The 16,265-nt window shown below is 32.1% G+C and overlaps 1 protein-coding gene and 1 long non-coding RNA gene across 2 annotated transcripts; both read right to left on the bottom strand.

Annotated features, from left to right (window-relative positions):
- Positions 1-252: 252 nt before the first annotated feature.
- LOC114943006 (uncharacterized) lies at positions 253-2,372 on the bottom strand. Its single transcript, XM_029318543.2, has 5 exons — positions 2,257-2,372; positions 1,927-2,013; positions 1,374-1,640; positions 886-1,044; positions 253-472 (listed from the first exon to the last, which is right to left on the bottom strand). Exons 1-5 carry the CDS (start codon positions 2,336-2,338, stop codon positions 324-326), a joined length of 744 nt encoding a protein of 247 aa, XP_029174376.2. The 5' UTR covers positions 2,339-2,372; the 3' UTR covers positions 253-323.
- Positions 2,373-9,760: 7,388 nt separating this feature from the next.
- LOC146720860 (uncharacterized) lies at positions 9,761-10,493 on the bottom strand. The gene is made up of 2 exons (XR_014925906.1): positions 10,408-10,493; positions 9,761-10,219 (listed from the first exon to the last, which is right to left on the bottom strand). It is a non-coding gene; the product is annotated as an uncharacterized LOC146720860 (long non-coding RNA).
- Between the last annotated feature and the right edge of the window lie 5,772 nt (positions 10,494-16,265).

Here is a 16,265-nt window from a genome sequence, read left to right as displayed (position 1 = left end):
GTATTGTAAATATTATAAATATATATTATAAAAAAATAGTATATTAAAAACAAGCAGTTGCATTTTGACATTTCTATAACAATATATATGTATTTAATAAAAATACTTTATTGTTTAAATTTATAACTTGTTGCATAAACTGTGCACAAATATACATATGTAATTTGTAATGTTAATAAATAAGATATCTTTGTTTTAATATATATATTTTTCAATTTCTGTGTTTAGGATATAAATATTGGAAAATAACAATTTAGGATATAACATATTTTTATTTCTACGTAAAATTTAACATTTCTTAATGTACAACAAATGTACGACTTTTATGGAAATACTTTCGAAAATGAAACTTTCGAGAAAAAACGATTAGCTAAATCAGTAAACGTTGGGTCCAATACTTCGAAGAATGTTGGTGCAAATGCTCGATAAATTGGTGGCCAGAATTCGTTTGTAAAAGTTTCAAAAATCTTATCTACAAATCGAAATTTTTTAATCATACAATGTATTATGAAAAAAGGCAGACAAAATAAAATAAAATCATAATATAGATATTTGTAAAAATTAAGGAAATATAAATTAATTGCAGTTTAGCACTTTGTAATTTTTACTTATTTTCTTATGTAAATATTATTAATTTGTAGAAAATACATGTTCTATTTATATTAAGATATATTAATAAATATAAATTAATAATTATAAATTAACTGACAAAACCAAGGTCATTATTTAACATTTTTCAAAATCGCCACACTACATAAAAAACTAGATGCTTCAAGCTAAATTTTGGTACCTTGGAAGTTAAATTTACTTCAATACAATTTTGGGCGGGGGGGGTCGATCTTACATGGAATGATCTATATATATATAATTTAATTTAATACTTACTAAGGTCTTCATTTCCATCAAAGAAACCATCGATTCGAACCGTTACTTTTTCAATTATCAAAGTTACTTGGAAATGTTCTATAGTCCATGTATCATTTTTTACATGTCCTGTTATATCCCATGTTGCTCTGTTTTCGATTAGTGTTACATTTACTGTTCCTATTACATAGATTGTAGAAGTATAATATAAATGACATCATAATATTTTCTAATACAAAGTAATAATAATAACGATAAAAATTAACAATTATAAATTATTAAGATATAATTATTAATTTAAAAATAATATACTAGTATAAATTTATGTAATTGTCACAATTATCTTTATTGCTCCGAAAAATAATATTGTGACAATGGAAAATGTTTTCATTATTTGTAATTTAATATAATTAATTCTTTGCTATTATAAATGCTGATATATTTATTAGTTATTCGCTCCGTATATTGCGTTTTACGTAAAATACATTAAATTGCTTTTATATTTGTACCTGTGCCATTTGCCCGTACTCCGAGAAAATTAAATGCCCCAGTCACATAAATATGAGCAAATACTTTCGGCAAATAACTATCAATTTCTAAACGAAAATCATCATCTAGAAAGTGCGGCCTTACATCTAAAAAACGTGACGATGCTATACCAAAAGCAGTAGTATTTGTCACTGTAAATTCTCCAGAAATCCCGTTTCTATTTATTGCAGCTTTGCCGTATTTGTAGTAAAATGGATCCAAAGATGGAAAATCAAATTCTGGAAGTCCTAGTAAGATAAATAAATTAATATTAATAATAATTTTTTAATAATTTAATGTTATTTATATAGAAAAATTATATATCTCTTTTTTACTTATTTTAATACAAATCTAACTAATTTATAAATATTTATTCACATTATTAATTTTATTAAGATTCTTATATTATAACACTTTATAGCAATTGTGTATATAAATCAATATGTGATTCTAGCTCTTGAATTAAATGTATAAATCAAAATAATTAAATTAATTATTTTAAATATATATATATATATATACGTATATACATACCTTCTACAAACCGTGGCCATGATTCTTCTAACGCAACTTTTAAGCAAGTCGCAAAGTCAGTTGAATTTCGCTTGCAAGTGGTTATAGCTGAATAATACATAATAAAAACAAAGTGAAAATAATTAACAATAGAAATAAAAGAGTGAGTTTAAAATAATATAATTCAGATATAATTAGAAAATATATTAAATTTTTTAAAAAGAAAATATGTATTTTTGTATTTTGTAATTTTCACGAGTTCGAAATACATAATTTTATTTCTCATTTACTTTTCCTCTATTTTATTAAATAACATTAAAATATTAAAGAATTTTTAAAAATAAGACTTACGAAGTATAAGTTCTTCTGCTTTACATAGTGGAGATGTTATAATGCTGAATATAGTAACAATAATATAAGCGTAGAGTATCATCTTGTTTAATAAATGATCTGCAAATACTTCAATTAATTGTAGACGTTCGTCTTATATAGGTTCTCCCACAAGTTTTTTTATAAAGCAATGATATGTCAGTGTGCTTTGAAATGGAGAAAAAATTAAACCTTGAATAATAATAGTAAATCATTATAGAGAGCCGATAAAATATTTTTTTCTTGAATAATAATGTACTAATAAATTTAAAAAATAATTCTATTCTATATTTTATTTCTCTAACTATTTACAAGAGAGACTGCATTTGTGTATCTTTTAGAAGATAATTTTAAATAATTCATATATAAAAACTATGTTTCTTGGTTTTATTAATATAAAAATTTCAAGAATTTAGTATGAAGATACGTATGTGATACTTATGATACGTAAATAATTACGTGATGTGACACATAATTTTAGTTTACTTTATATAATATAATATAGAAAAATTAGCATAAGAATATATCTATACATGCATAATTTTTCAAAAATTTTATTATTTTCATAAAAAAAGGAAGCTAAAAAGAGAAAGAAAGAGAAAAAATTGAATATATTGCTCGACCGACTACTGTCGAATTAGCAGAATTTATATATTAAATATAATATTTTTTTGATAAAATGTAATTTAAATGTTTGTAATTAATAGATAAAAAAATGCCAATTAGTATTTATTATTAGTAATATTATTTATATTTTTCTGTTATTTTTAACAAAATAAAAATTAAAATTAATATTAACATATTTCTAACGACATGCAGTATAGAAGCAATAATCTTTAATTGTATATTATTGTGTTGCTGATATAAAAAGATTATCGAAGCCACATTGTTTTTTAACTTTGCATATGGATTGGGTATGCAGAAAAAAAAATGTTAACTTTGATCTCATATATGTATATGTATATTCGTTTGCCTTTTGTGACGATGTGGAAAACGTTTACAAACGATCATTTCTAACATACATTACTTACTATTTTTTAATTGTTTAAATGTTTTGAAGCGTAATTATTAATTTAAAATATCTTGGAGCTCGCACGCAAAGATTATAAAATTTTGTTTTTTGGTAAAAGTATGATAAAAAAATATTACTTGATCTGATCAGTATAGAAGCAGTATAGAAGCAATTATCTTTAATTGTATATCATTGCGTTGCTGACATAAAAAAGATAATCGAGGCCACGTTGTTTTTTAACTTTGCATATGGGTTGGGTATACAGAAAAAAAATGTTAACTTTGATCTCATATATGTATATGTATATTCGTTTGCCTTTTGTGACGATGTAGAAAACGTTTACAAATGATCATTTCTAACATACATTACTTACTATTTTTTAGTTGTTTAAATGTTTTGAAGCGTAATTATTAATTTAAAATATCTCGGAGCTCGCACGCAAAGATTATAAAAATTTTTTTTTTGGTAAAAGTATGATAAAAAAATATTACTTGATCTGATATAAAGTTTGTATACATTTTTCTTTCTTTGTGTTATAATTAGATATATATACATATACATATAAAGCATTATCATGGTATATAGGTTTTAGCTATCAAGATATATACATCGGGATTAAATTTTATACCTAAGTGTACGACATAAAATGTAAAACAGGTAGAATTTTTGCATGTGTATATATATATATATATATATATATATATCCAATAAATATAAATTTGTTAAATACATGCAATGAAATTGAGTTTTTTCGACTTTACATACATCTGTATCGAGCAATTTAAAAAACATGATTTTATTTTACATAAATTTTGTGGAATAAAAAGTATTTGATGCACCGCGCATAAAATTATATGAAATAATATGTCTTTGTCAAAGCAGAAAGAAAGCACAAAACGTAGCGAAAACGCAAGATTCTTTCGCCACCTAAGAATATTATGGTATTATTGAGAATAATAAATCCCCGAGGATGAGCCGGAATTAATTGCAGGGCCGATTGCAAGCAATTTACGACACTGATTGCAGTCGAGATGAGAACTATCTTGGGAAAATCTTTCGGACGATGGAAGAAAAGGAACAGTCCCGCTATCTCTCTCTGTCTCCTTCTCTCTCTCTCTCTCTCTCTCTCTCTCTCTCTCGTACCTCGTCTCTCTTCTTCTTTGAAGCGCGGATTTGAATCTACGTTTTACGGCGCAATTAATTCCCCAAGGAGAGTTGCATTTCTTGCTCCGTCGGGGCAAGGAAAGGGATTTGCGAACGGCAAGGTTCCTGCAATCCCATAGGAACACGGCAACCAGACAGGGACAGAGCTAACGCGAGAGCGCTAGCGGAAAAGAAATGATGAGAGGGAGAGTGTTGCAGGAAAATACCAGCGAGAAGATGGCAAATCGTTTCTACAGGCTAAGGGATACACGATGTCTCTACGCCAGCATTATCGAAGACCACTAAGCGCTTCGCTTTACCTCTGTTACAATCGTGTAAAGTTAATGATTTAAGAACGTGTCCACGGAATTCATTTTTCTGAGATTGAAAAGAAACGATAAATATAAATAATGAATTTCTTATCAAAGCGGTTGAAAGAAATTTACGATAAGAGAAGCGTATTTTATCGTTGCATTAATAAAAAAATGTTATTGAATTGTTAATATTATTGAAACTAAAAGATGCTTGCGCGTACACATTATTGTATTTTATCTTGACATTATCATAATACATTAATATGAAATATATTTTTCTCTTTTTTTCGTAAATTAATGTGACTTATAAAAAGCTAAATAAAAAGGAACCAGCTCCCTTATGATCGATTTATTTCGAATTTCCTTGCAAAATTGAATTATAACGAGCGCTCCATAATCCAAACAGCTCTGTAAAGCTCAAGATGTCATAGGGATTAAATCATTCAATCGTACCGTTCTCAAATGAAAGCGCGCCGTACTTTTCTCAGGGCGATGCCGATATAATTTGCAATTCAGGAGATTTCTATATCCGTGCACGCGGATTCGAGGGCACGCCGGAGACCTGTGTCACGTAGCGTTGGAGTCCTGGCATCCGCCTTTTGCCGAGCTCACGTCGCAGCTTGTGGGACAAACGGGAATGTACCGACGCGACACGACGTGTCGTACCAAAGGAACTTCTTATTCGCACGAGGAGAAGTGCCGTCAACGGAGCCGCTTCTTCTGCCCGCTAGGGAAATCCGATACGAAGTCTATCCATGTATATTTGAGGATCGGTACCGTTGCCCGAGACGCTGGGGTAGAACGTGTTGCGCGCGAGACAGGGGTAGAAATTCCCTCGATCTATTTACAGTTGTTCGCCTCTCGCACCATCAGTCTCTCTGTAAGAAAATTTTGATCTGTCATGCAATGTATAATCTAGGAACAAAATACACAGTCTTGGAATTTATTCATGATAATAGGTCCTTGTAAAAGACCGTATGTGACGATATGAATCGTCGTATATGCCATTTCAATCAAGGTAATAATTCTAGGACTTTAAACCTTTTGATAGAAATTGGAGAATTTTTTTACCAGTAAACAGTTTTGTGCCAAATATTTTTGTTGCCAAATTTTATTTCTGATTTAAAGTTTTTATAAACTTTCAAATTCAAAGATTTATTGCCAGTCAAATTTACATATACATATATATTTTGTAGAGTGTGAGTGTGTCGGATAAAATAAGATTTGTGATGGTAAAAGAAAAGGGAAAAAATTATATAGTAAAAAAAATAAATGATGATTGATTATTATTTCTCTCTCTCTCTCTCTCTCTCTCTCTCTCTCATTCTTTCTCTTAAATATTTTAATATGTTTAAAAGTTGTTGCTAATTATTGCTAATTAATTATGCGATACGAGATTTTCCTTTATTGTTTTACGTGATTTTTGCCATGTCTATATCATTTAATTAATTAATTTAGTTCGCGTGTCTAACGCAGACTATCCTGAGAAATCTTATCGTTATCAAGCTTTCCCCCAATATCATATGGTGCGATACATTTTCTTCCGCTAGACATGTTCGTTGAGAAACGTTGCTTAATTAAAAATGTTATTCACTGCGATTAGATGGGCAAGATGTAAGATCCTTCCAGAAAGAACCCCTTACATCATTTGTCAAATGTTGTAGGAGAGTTCCACGGAGAGATTACGAAATGAAACTAATTAAGAAGATAACGGGAAGATTGTATCTCGTATTCCCCATTACATATCGTGCTGACGCAATACGTCTCTCTTTTTAAAACGGCCTTGCATTCATTATACCGTGCCATTTTTTCCAAAAGACTTCACGGAGTGATATTTAATCTTGCCTTATCTGTCTATTCCAAATCTATTTTTTAGTCTGCTGAGATTATCTCGTTCGTACAAAAGTTTTTACATTATATACTTAATTTTTTCTTTGGGAAATTGAGGTCACAATTTTCAGCTGAATATAATATTTTGGTTTAATAATTTTTCTTTGAGACAAGCTTCGTTACCAAATCTAGTTAAGTCGTTATAATGTCTTTAGACACAATTTGTGAAGAGATAATGATTAATATTCTATTTAATATAAATTTTTGGTTTATGTTACTGTTAAAATCAAAATCAAAATAATAATGATATATGTATAATGATGTCGAAATTATAAATCTTGAGATTAACATCTCGATATTTCTTTTCTAAAATTAATATACAGAATGCGTTCCCACATGTAAATAAACACCGATATAGAATATAAAATAAAAGTACTGTGTTACTTTTCTTTATTTCGATGCACCTTGTTAAATAAATCTTAATTAGGCAATAACTAATGATGAAGAGCGCACAAAGCCTGCTGATTGATAGTTACACTGAAACAATATTTACTTATGCGCGTTGTAGCGAAACCTTAATTAAGCTCACGTTAAGGCAAAGTCTAACCCGAAATGTCGCCAAAGTCACATGCACCTGCCTCAAAGTTCCCCCTGAGAAACTGCCGCTCCTCTTCATCTTCCGATAGCTCTACGCGCGTCGCGTGCAGCTACAGTAAACCCGTGCCAAACTTTCCACCGTGCGGTGTGGCTGTTTACACGAATCCGATTTAATCGAATTCGCCTAATTCGGCGGTGCGTCCTCGAAATTCCAAGTCGATCCTGACGAAGCCGACTGCAACGGAGGCAGCCGTCTCTTCATGTCACTCGGTCCGTTGCCACAGTTTGCCGAACAACGAAGATTGGCTGGTTCGACAAATTCGGCGAGGGTCAAATTTGCATGTTGTGGACTTAGGTCCAAGAGACGCGCAGAGATAGAGAGAGAGAGAGAGAGGAAAGACCGTGATGCGGATCGGAGAGGTGAGCAAGGAACGGAGCCACGGACCAGGGCGAAAGGGCACGTTTAACTAAACTATAGCGGTAACGATGGAATAGTTCGAGCTCATAGCTTACCACCGAAGGTGTGCGGTACTTTGGGCAAGAGGGTTGGGGGTGATGAGAGAGGGCGAGACACCAGGCGTGTGGGGAGGTTTGGGACTGTGCCGGCGGAGAGTGGAGCTAGTACTACCAGTTAAGAGAGACTATAATGGGAAACTTCCCGAGACCTCTGCTACGGCAGCAGCCAAGTCTCGTCGTTTCGCACGCGGTAGGTGCGCTTTCCACCTACCAGACTCGCGCAAGCACGGGGCTGCATGTCATACTGCGGTCGTGTTTCCGCCGGTATACGCCGGGTATATATACCAAGTCGGTCGAAGCGTACGTGTATGTTGCTATACGGTTAGGTGTTGGAGAAAGAGACTCGACTCCCGGTTCTGGCAAACTCGAGAGACTTTATTAATTCATTAGCTTCCCGCTTCTTATTAATACCGAGTTAAGAAAGGTGAGCAATACTATATATTTCCCAAATCCCATATATTTGTTTTCATAGTCACGAATTGCTGTATAAAATGCAATATAGGTCATATTATTATTATTAAAGTTTTGTCAGTTAAATTTAGCCATTTGAATAGAATTAGAGAGAGATAATAAATTTTAATATATAGTTGTCATTTTTCAGATGCATTTTGAGAGAAAAATAATTCTTTGTTTTATAATCTCTAACACTCGTGTAGAATATTATATTAGGTATATTAAAATAGCTATTCTTACACAAGCTTAATGAATTAATTTACATTTATTGTTTATTATATAGTCGAGTTCTTGAGAGACATCTTAAGAAGTATAAATAAATTTCGTAGAAATATTTTTTCATGACCGACATATATATATAAAACAGCACTTTGCGAACAAAGTATTCTTTTGATATGTAAAGTCGAGTCTTCTTCGCGATTCGATAATGGTGCATTTCAAACTTTCATTAAGCACTTAAAAATAATTTCATTACCAACTTGCTTGATATGGAAATCAGGTGCTATCTCGAAAAGCTCCTCAAGTTACACATTTCACTTGGATCTACTTTACGTATTAATCGAAGAAAATTATGGTTTTAGTATTTAACAATAAGAAATAAATGTTTTCATTATTTTATTTATTATTAATTAGAGATAATCATAAATATATTTGCAATTGTATATAGTTAATTTTATTTATAAAGCTATACATAAATTATGATAAAAATAATATTTTGAAAATATTTCAAATTTTATTGTAGCGTGTACTATTATACGTAAAAATAAGAAGAAACTAAAAGTATAGAAGTAAGAAAGAACAAAGTATAAAAAGCAAGATATAATAAATAAAATGTTTTTTAAATGAACGATTGACTATTCATTCTCGATCTAAAAACAAAGTTATTGTTGAGTCATGATTTAATGTTCACAAATGTTGCATAAAACCGTATAAGTTAATTAATCATACATACACATTATATAAAAACTTGGCTATGCACAAGCTATGAATCTCTGCCAAGATATAGTACCTCAGTCAGCTATGCGGTTTATCGATATTGCGGCCGTAAACAAACGACAATTTCTGTTAGCGTTGAGTGACGAATACTTGAACCTTGATCGTAAATAAGTGTCGAGATCATGATTTAGCTTGAATCATTTACATCTCAAGTCGTGTTATGACTGATATGCAACATTAATCAGTTAAAAGAAGAAATTACGGATATTCATAAAAACGGATGATGAACAAAAAGGAATAATAAAGAAGAGAATAATAATTTATCAGAAAGTATAAAAAAAAATGTGCATAACGTATTATTTTCTATATGTGATAATTAGAAGGCCAACTTGACGAGCTATAAGGTATTAATTACAATTTTTTATTATTATATGTCATATTATAATGTTACAACTGATAAACGTTTCGACTGTACGACAGTCTTTTTCAATATCATTGTCGCTATGCTAATAATATGTCAAAGAATTAAATCATTTAGTAAAACCGTACTTCTTATACATTTAACATCTATAGGATTATATTATTATTATAGTATTATTTTCTATTTTGTATATTATTATAGTATTATTTTCTATTTTGTTACAATCATAAACAGATTTTACTTTACTAGATTTTTCAGAGACTTTTCAATAATAAACCTACTCACTTTAATCTTTAGCGGAAAGAAGAGAAATATAATTTTATCCTTATATCATCGTTATATTAGCGAATGATCGGGTCATGTAAAAAAATATGTTTCTAGAAAGCTGAACGACATCTCGTATATTATATTCTAAATTTCTTGATTCCAAGAGAAAATAGAGCGTGCCGCGCGCACCATCAAGCGCATCAAGAGAGGTACGAAAACAACGCAATCGATTACCCGCTGTCGCAGTATATCTCGATGATTGCTGGGAAGACGTATCGCATTACACGATGGCTGTTAAATTGGGGGATATCCGCAGTATCCGTAATTTCCGCCTTCAGGAGGTCGGCGCGGCGCCACGCCGCTTCGGTGCTGCACACAGAGAGCTTCAAATCCCACCCAATACCGTCGATATCCATAACCATACGGTCTGTCGAGTAGCGGCTCGCGGTGTACTTCCTAGACAGATCAATTTGTACGTCTCCTAGATCCGTGGATCGTAGATGAGCGTGTAATTGGGCTGGCCCAGATCCGCATACACGGCTTATATGTATATACGGGAGGAGTGCAGGAAATATAGAAGCACATCGGTATCTATGGTGTTAACCGAGCTGTGCTTCCAGTTTGATAGGTCGCCGAATAATTACCCGAGCGCTACGTTCAGCTTAATAGTCGCATCATCATTCGATAAACATGTTATTATTGGAAGAGCGATCGTGTGTACAGTGTACGGACGGAGCAGCCTCTGAGACTATGTCTACTCGTGCGAATTGACGGCAATCGCGCATCGTATGATAATCGCCCTCTATATCGATGCTTCTAGTCCTGTGAAGCTTCTGTATATGCATCCGTAATGCGTCAATCTTAGATCGTAGATAATTTGTATTAAAGATACAAATGATACCGGCTGCGCCGGTCTTTCTTTACTTACTCTGTTGCGATCAACTTTCAGCGCGTATTATTTTAGCCATTTCTTATTACCGAGCGTTTTAACGTAAAATAGTTTTTCACAAGGCAAAGTATTATTGAATTAACTGCTCTTTTTACAAGAATATGTTTGTGCAATGATAAGATTATATGCATACTTATTTTTATGTGAAAATACAATGTATTATTTTTAAATAACAATCATATTTAATTAGCGCAACGTCATTGTAGGTGTTTAATAATAATTTTCGATTTTTAAGATGAATCATTTTTCATTTATTGTAATCTATTTAAACGATTATGTGCCATTATCTAAGATACTAAAAGGCCGTATGTTCAGCGCTAATAGTCGACTTGAAAAGAAGATGTGAAAAATGTTGCATAGCCGAAGGCTGTTATAATATCGGTATAATGAGAATATTTTCGGCACAGACAGGATAATAAATAACGACGGAAGTGGCTTTTTTCTTGTCCGCTGTAGCATGAAACAAGCACAATGTTATCTCGCAGAAAGGTTCGTCGCGGTAAACGCCAGTTTTCCTTTCGGCTCATCTTGGTCGCGAAAATCGCTATAGAAACGTGACGGCGTGACGGCGTCGAGGATAACGCGATAACGAGCGGATAATCTCCCACAGTGAGCTGACTAAACAGTGATTACACCCTTAACTTCTCGCCTTTCTCGTACTCAAGAATTCGCGCCGCGAAGTTTAATGGCGATAAACGGCGACGGTTACATCGCCCGGCGATTCACTTTCCTCGCCAACCATCCATATTACCGATATTATTCATCGAATAGAATTTCCACGGTGAGCCTTAGTCGCTCATACGAATAATTCATCAAATTGGAATCAAGCATCTACGCGGAAGAGCAGGATTATACTCTGAGATTTCCGTAGGGAGGTAATAGAATATTCATTGCTTTCCTAGAAAATGCGATCCATAAAAAAAATTTATAAGCTTATTCGTTCACTTTTAGCTGTCTACGTATGTAAGATAATAATTAAAGTGTATAATAGATATTTAATTAATGTCAATACTTACATAAATATGTCTAAAAATTTTGAATTTTTTAGTGTCTCGAACAATTTTTGTTTACAATATTAAAAATATTTCGGAAAAATTGAATTTTTTTGACAATTTTGAGAATAGTCAAAATCGGAAAATGAATTTTTAAGTTCTGAAAATTCTTTGACGCATTTTGGACATGTTTTCACATTTTAAAATGTATTCATTTATTAATATAGAATATATATTATCTAATAAATAGATGAGAAAGAGAGATATTTTCTGTTAGTTTTTACAATTACATATAGTTGAATGGAATAAAGCATTGATATATGTATATAATTTTTTTCTTTTTTAGGCTTTATTTAGATTTGGCACTTTGCGTAATTATGTATATTTACAAATGCGGAAAGATAATTATAATCGATTGCAACCAATTTGTGTGCCTACATTCGTCGTAATTAATTTAAACAAGTAAATATTTAATTATTTAATGTTGGTTTGTGTGAGGTAATAATATATGATGACTGAATTATAAATGTTATAATAAGACCTGTTAAACTAGTCATTACGCTATTTACTTTATATAGTATTTTGCTGTATTAATGTATTGTTAAATCTGCAATTGAGATATAAAGTTGTTATTTCAAAAAATATTTGCTTCACGCATTATTTAATATGTTTGACATATTTTTGTATTTTATTTGAATATACTGATATACTGATATAAAGATATAATGACTAATTTGTTTTTATTAAAAGCGAGTAGCGCACGCAATATTCTTATTTAATATCAGAAAAAAAATTTATTATCTATATATATATGCTTATCGTGAATTTACATAATTAAGGATTAGTGAAAATCATTGATTGTAAGAACACTTTCTTAACTTATGCTACTAATCGAATGCTGTTGATGCGTATATATATGCATTTTTTTCAGATTAATTTTAATTTAATAATTTGTCGTCCTCCAAAAGAAATGTCATTTTACACAAGTGTATATATTTTTTCATTTTAATTAATATCTTTAGTATCTACAAACAGTTGCAATATTTCTTAAATAGATTGTACGCAGGAGAGGCATGCTGTATTACATTATCAGATAAACAATGATGATTCAATTCAACATTTATTCACGCAATTAGCGTTGCAGTTTGTTTCTTACGTTTTGCAACCAAACAATTTTTCCTTTCAGATCTCCAACATTTTTACAATTAATAAAACAGCTCTATGATTCTCTCCACGCTGTATAGAATTAAATATAAAAATCATAAGAAGGCAATAGCAGAAATTGAACTCGGAATTTGACGAGCAACAAGAAAAAGAGAGACTAGAGTTCAATAATGCTGATAATAAGAAAAAAAAGATAAAGAGCACTAATATATAACATTTTATGCAATAATTATCTAATTATTATATTACTTTTATTTTGCAAAAGATTTTATATTTAATTTTTTTAATACCATAAGATTTGATTGCATAAAATGTGATATATTAGTGCTTTTTATCTTTTTCCTTATTATTAGCAGTCCGAGTTGACATAAAACTAGAAGATATTTGAATTTTGTATTCTACATTTATAAAATAAGTAAATAAAAATACTGTGCAATTGTGATGTAAAATCAATGCAAAAAGTAGAGGGCCGCAACATTGGCGAGATAAGACACAATGCCCTTTCTCTGCACGGATGCAAAAACATCCCATTTCATATCATTACGCATATTTATTGTTCGAAACAGGCTTGTTCTCGCTAAATAATGGCTTTTGAGCCGTAGTGCGCGTACACGCGCGACCGTCCCAGTTTCCGCGTTGCGGGAAAAAGCAAATAAATACATCGGAACGAAAAGTAGCTCCGTAGCCAAGTGGCAGCCGTAAATAAGGAAAGTTTGTGGCGTTTATGGGCGCATACTTGTACAGAATTACGCGGACCGGTGCATTGCGCTCCGATCACGGAGACACGGTATCGCAGGGTGCCGACGAGAGAGTGAGAGAGGTTGCTGGTGGTACATCGCTTTCGTAAATCGCTCGAGCACGTCCCCTGTGTTGCGCGACTCTTCGCTGAGATTCCGCGGTGTTGGAGGCATACCGCCGGTGGCTGCCGTCGTGTGTTGGGTATTTCACGCGTTTCCCATGCAAGCGGCGAGATCGCGATGCGACATCGCAGCATCTCGGAAATGGGTCAGGGGGAAACTGATGATAAGTGGCGCAATGTATTATGTACGCGAGATAGTAAGCACACATATACAGCGAGAGCCACTCGAACAGTTTTCATTTCTGCTACTGCCTTCTTATGATTTTTATCATAAATTCTATACAGCGTGGAGAGAGAGAGAGAGAGTCCTAGAGCTGTTTTATTCATTGTTAAAATGTTGGAGATCCGAAAGAAAAAATTGTTTGGCTGCAAAACGTGAGAAGCAAACTGCAACGCTAATTGCGTGAATAAATAATGAATTGAATCATCATCGTTTATCTGATAATGTAATGCAGCATGCCTCTCCTGCGTATAGTCTATTTAAGAAATATTGCAATTGTTTGTTTTCAATATACAGTACCCTCCATAAGTTTGGAAACACCTTACATTTTACAATTGAACAATCATATAGTAGCAATCTGTGTAGATTTTTTGTATCAATAAATCGTAAAATATTTAAATGACATTTTTATTTGTGACAGATCGCTGCAATGTGATTGTTTAACTGTAAAATGTAAAGTGTTTCCAAACTTGTGAAGGGTATTGTATGCAATAAATAACAAATATCCATTTATAAGACTGTTTTTTGTTATTACTAAATATTAATATTAAAATTATTTCAAATAATATACTGATAAAAAACATTCCATAAGTTTATATTCTTGCATGTTCCAAATATCTAATTAAAGAATGAGAATTTTTCTCTTAAATTAAGAGGATCCTTTTGACAGATCTGTGCAGACTTTTTGTATAAATAAATAATAAAATAAATATAAAATATTTAAATGACATTTATATTTATAACAGATCGCTGCCATGCAATTCTTTAACTGTAAAATGTAAGGTGTTTCCAAACTTATGGAGGGTACTGTAATTTGTATATTAATAGTAGTTTTATATTGCCAACATTATTGTGTAATATTTGTTATAATTATTTTTTGATATTTTTATCTAATAAATCTAATTTTACTATCTGTATATAATTATAGTATCTGATATATAATATGTAGATTAAAATACAGAAAACTGCATATTCATATAGATGCCAATGCATATTATTACGAGCAATATGGCTAATTGTAAGTCAAAGGGTAGAAAGATGGACGAATACATGCAGTTTTCTTTGAACTTTGTATCACACTTCTCTTGTTTATAATTAACACAAAGCTTCTCGTATTGTCGTTCGTAGTACATTATTCAGCTCCGTAAAATTTACATTATTCTCAAATACATATATAATGAAATAATTAACTTATTATAAGGAAGTGATTCTAGAGACAGCTTTTTAATTAATTATACTGTTAAAAAAAAATCGTATTCTTTTTATATAAAATCGAATGAATTAACCGATACTTTGAAAGATATATTTTATTGATATTGTGTATATATTATATATATATTAACGGGAGAAGTTTCCTACAAATCCAAAATGAGATGCATGTATAATGCAATCATATAATCGCATGTTTCAAGTAAGAACCCTTTGCATAGACAATATAAATTATAACTTATAATTATGAAAGTTTCGCAATTAATTTGAAGTGAACGCGCTTCCTAGGATAACCGCGACGGTACAAAGAATCGCGGAGAGAGTTCCCAGGGAATCCGCGTGCAGTTTGAGCCGCAGTAAGGTAATTTCTTCGATTGCACGCAACGTGGCAAGAAACGTAAGAGACGTAAATTTTGTAAGTGTTCATACCGCCGCGAGCTAAAACATCCCCCGCTCGCGCGTAAGTAAATACGAGCTGCAGAGTGCGCGGACAGAAATAGTAAAGCCGGAAAAAGAGAGAGGTAGAGAGAGAGAGAGAGAGAGAGAGAGAGAGAGTGCGAGAGGGAAAGAAAAGTTCGACCGGTACAACTTGCCGAACCAATATACTGCCGCGGCCGACTAAATGAAGGAACTTAAGTGAAAAGTTTGCTCGTAACGTACGAAAATACTGCAGTGCCTACGTATTGAAAACACGAGCGAAATACCTTAAGGAAGTTGCGACCGAGGGCAGCAAGGGGATAAGGACGGTTACGGGGCAAGACGTCGCTTGTCTTTTCCCGGGTTTCGACGCGTGAAGGCGCCGCGAGAAAATTTACATCTTCGCTACTCGGAATACGAAACGATCCTTCACGCTGAAGATTTCGGAATCCAGTCGCGTTACTATAGTTTCTGTAAAGAGCGGACTTTTTAGCATTCCACTAGCGAATTTTGCTTGCGCGCAATGGATAATCAGGGAATGCCTTTTATTTCTCTTTATCCAAACGGCAATCGATAGCAATCTTATAATACTCATTTATAAAATTGTTGTGTAGCAAAGTACGTTGACGAGTTATCATTTGATTTATTAGATTTTAATCGAGAAAATGTTTCATTATTACAATTATTTTTAA

The sequence above is a fragment of the Nylanderia fulva genome, unplaced genomic scaffold (assembly GCF_048542155.1).
Source record: "Nylanderia fulva isolate GAGA-0341 unplaced genomic scaffold, ASM4854215v1 Scaffold6, whole genome shotgun sequence".
In the NCBI taxonomy this organism is placed as follows: Eukaryota; Metazoa; Arthropoda; class Insecta; order Hymenoptera; family Formicidae; genus Nylanderia; species Nylanderia fulva.
This window is presented reverse-complemented; position numbering and strand designations above follow the sequence as displayed.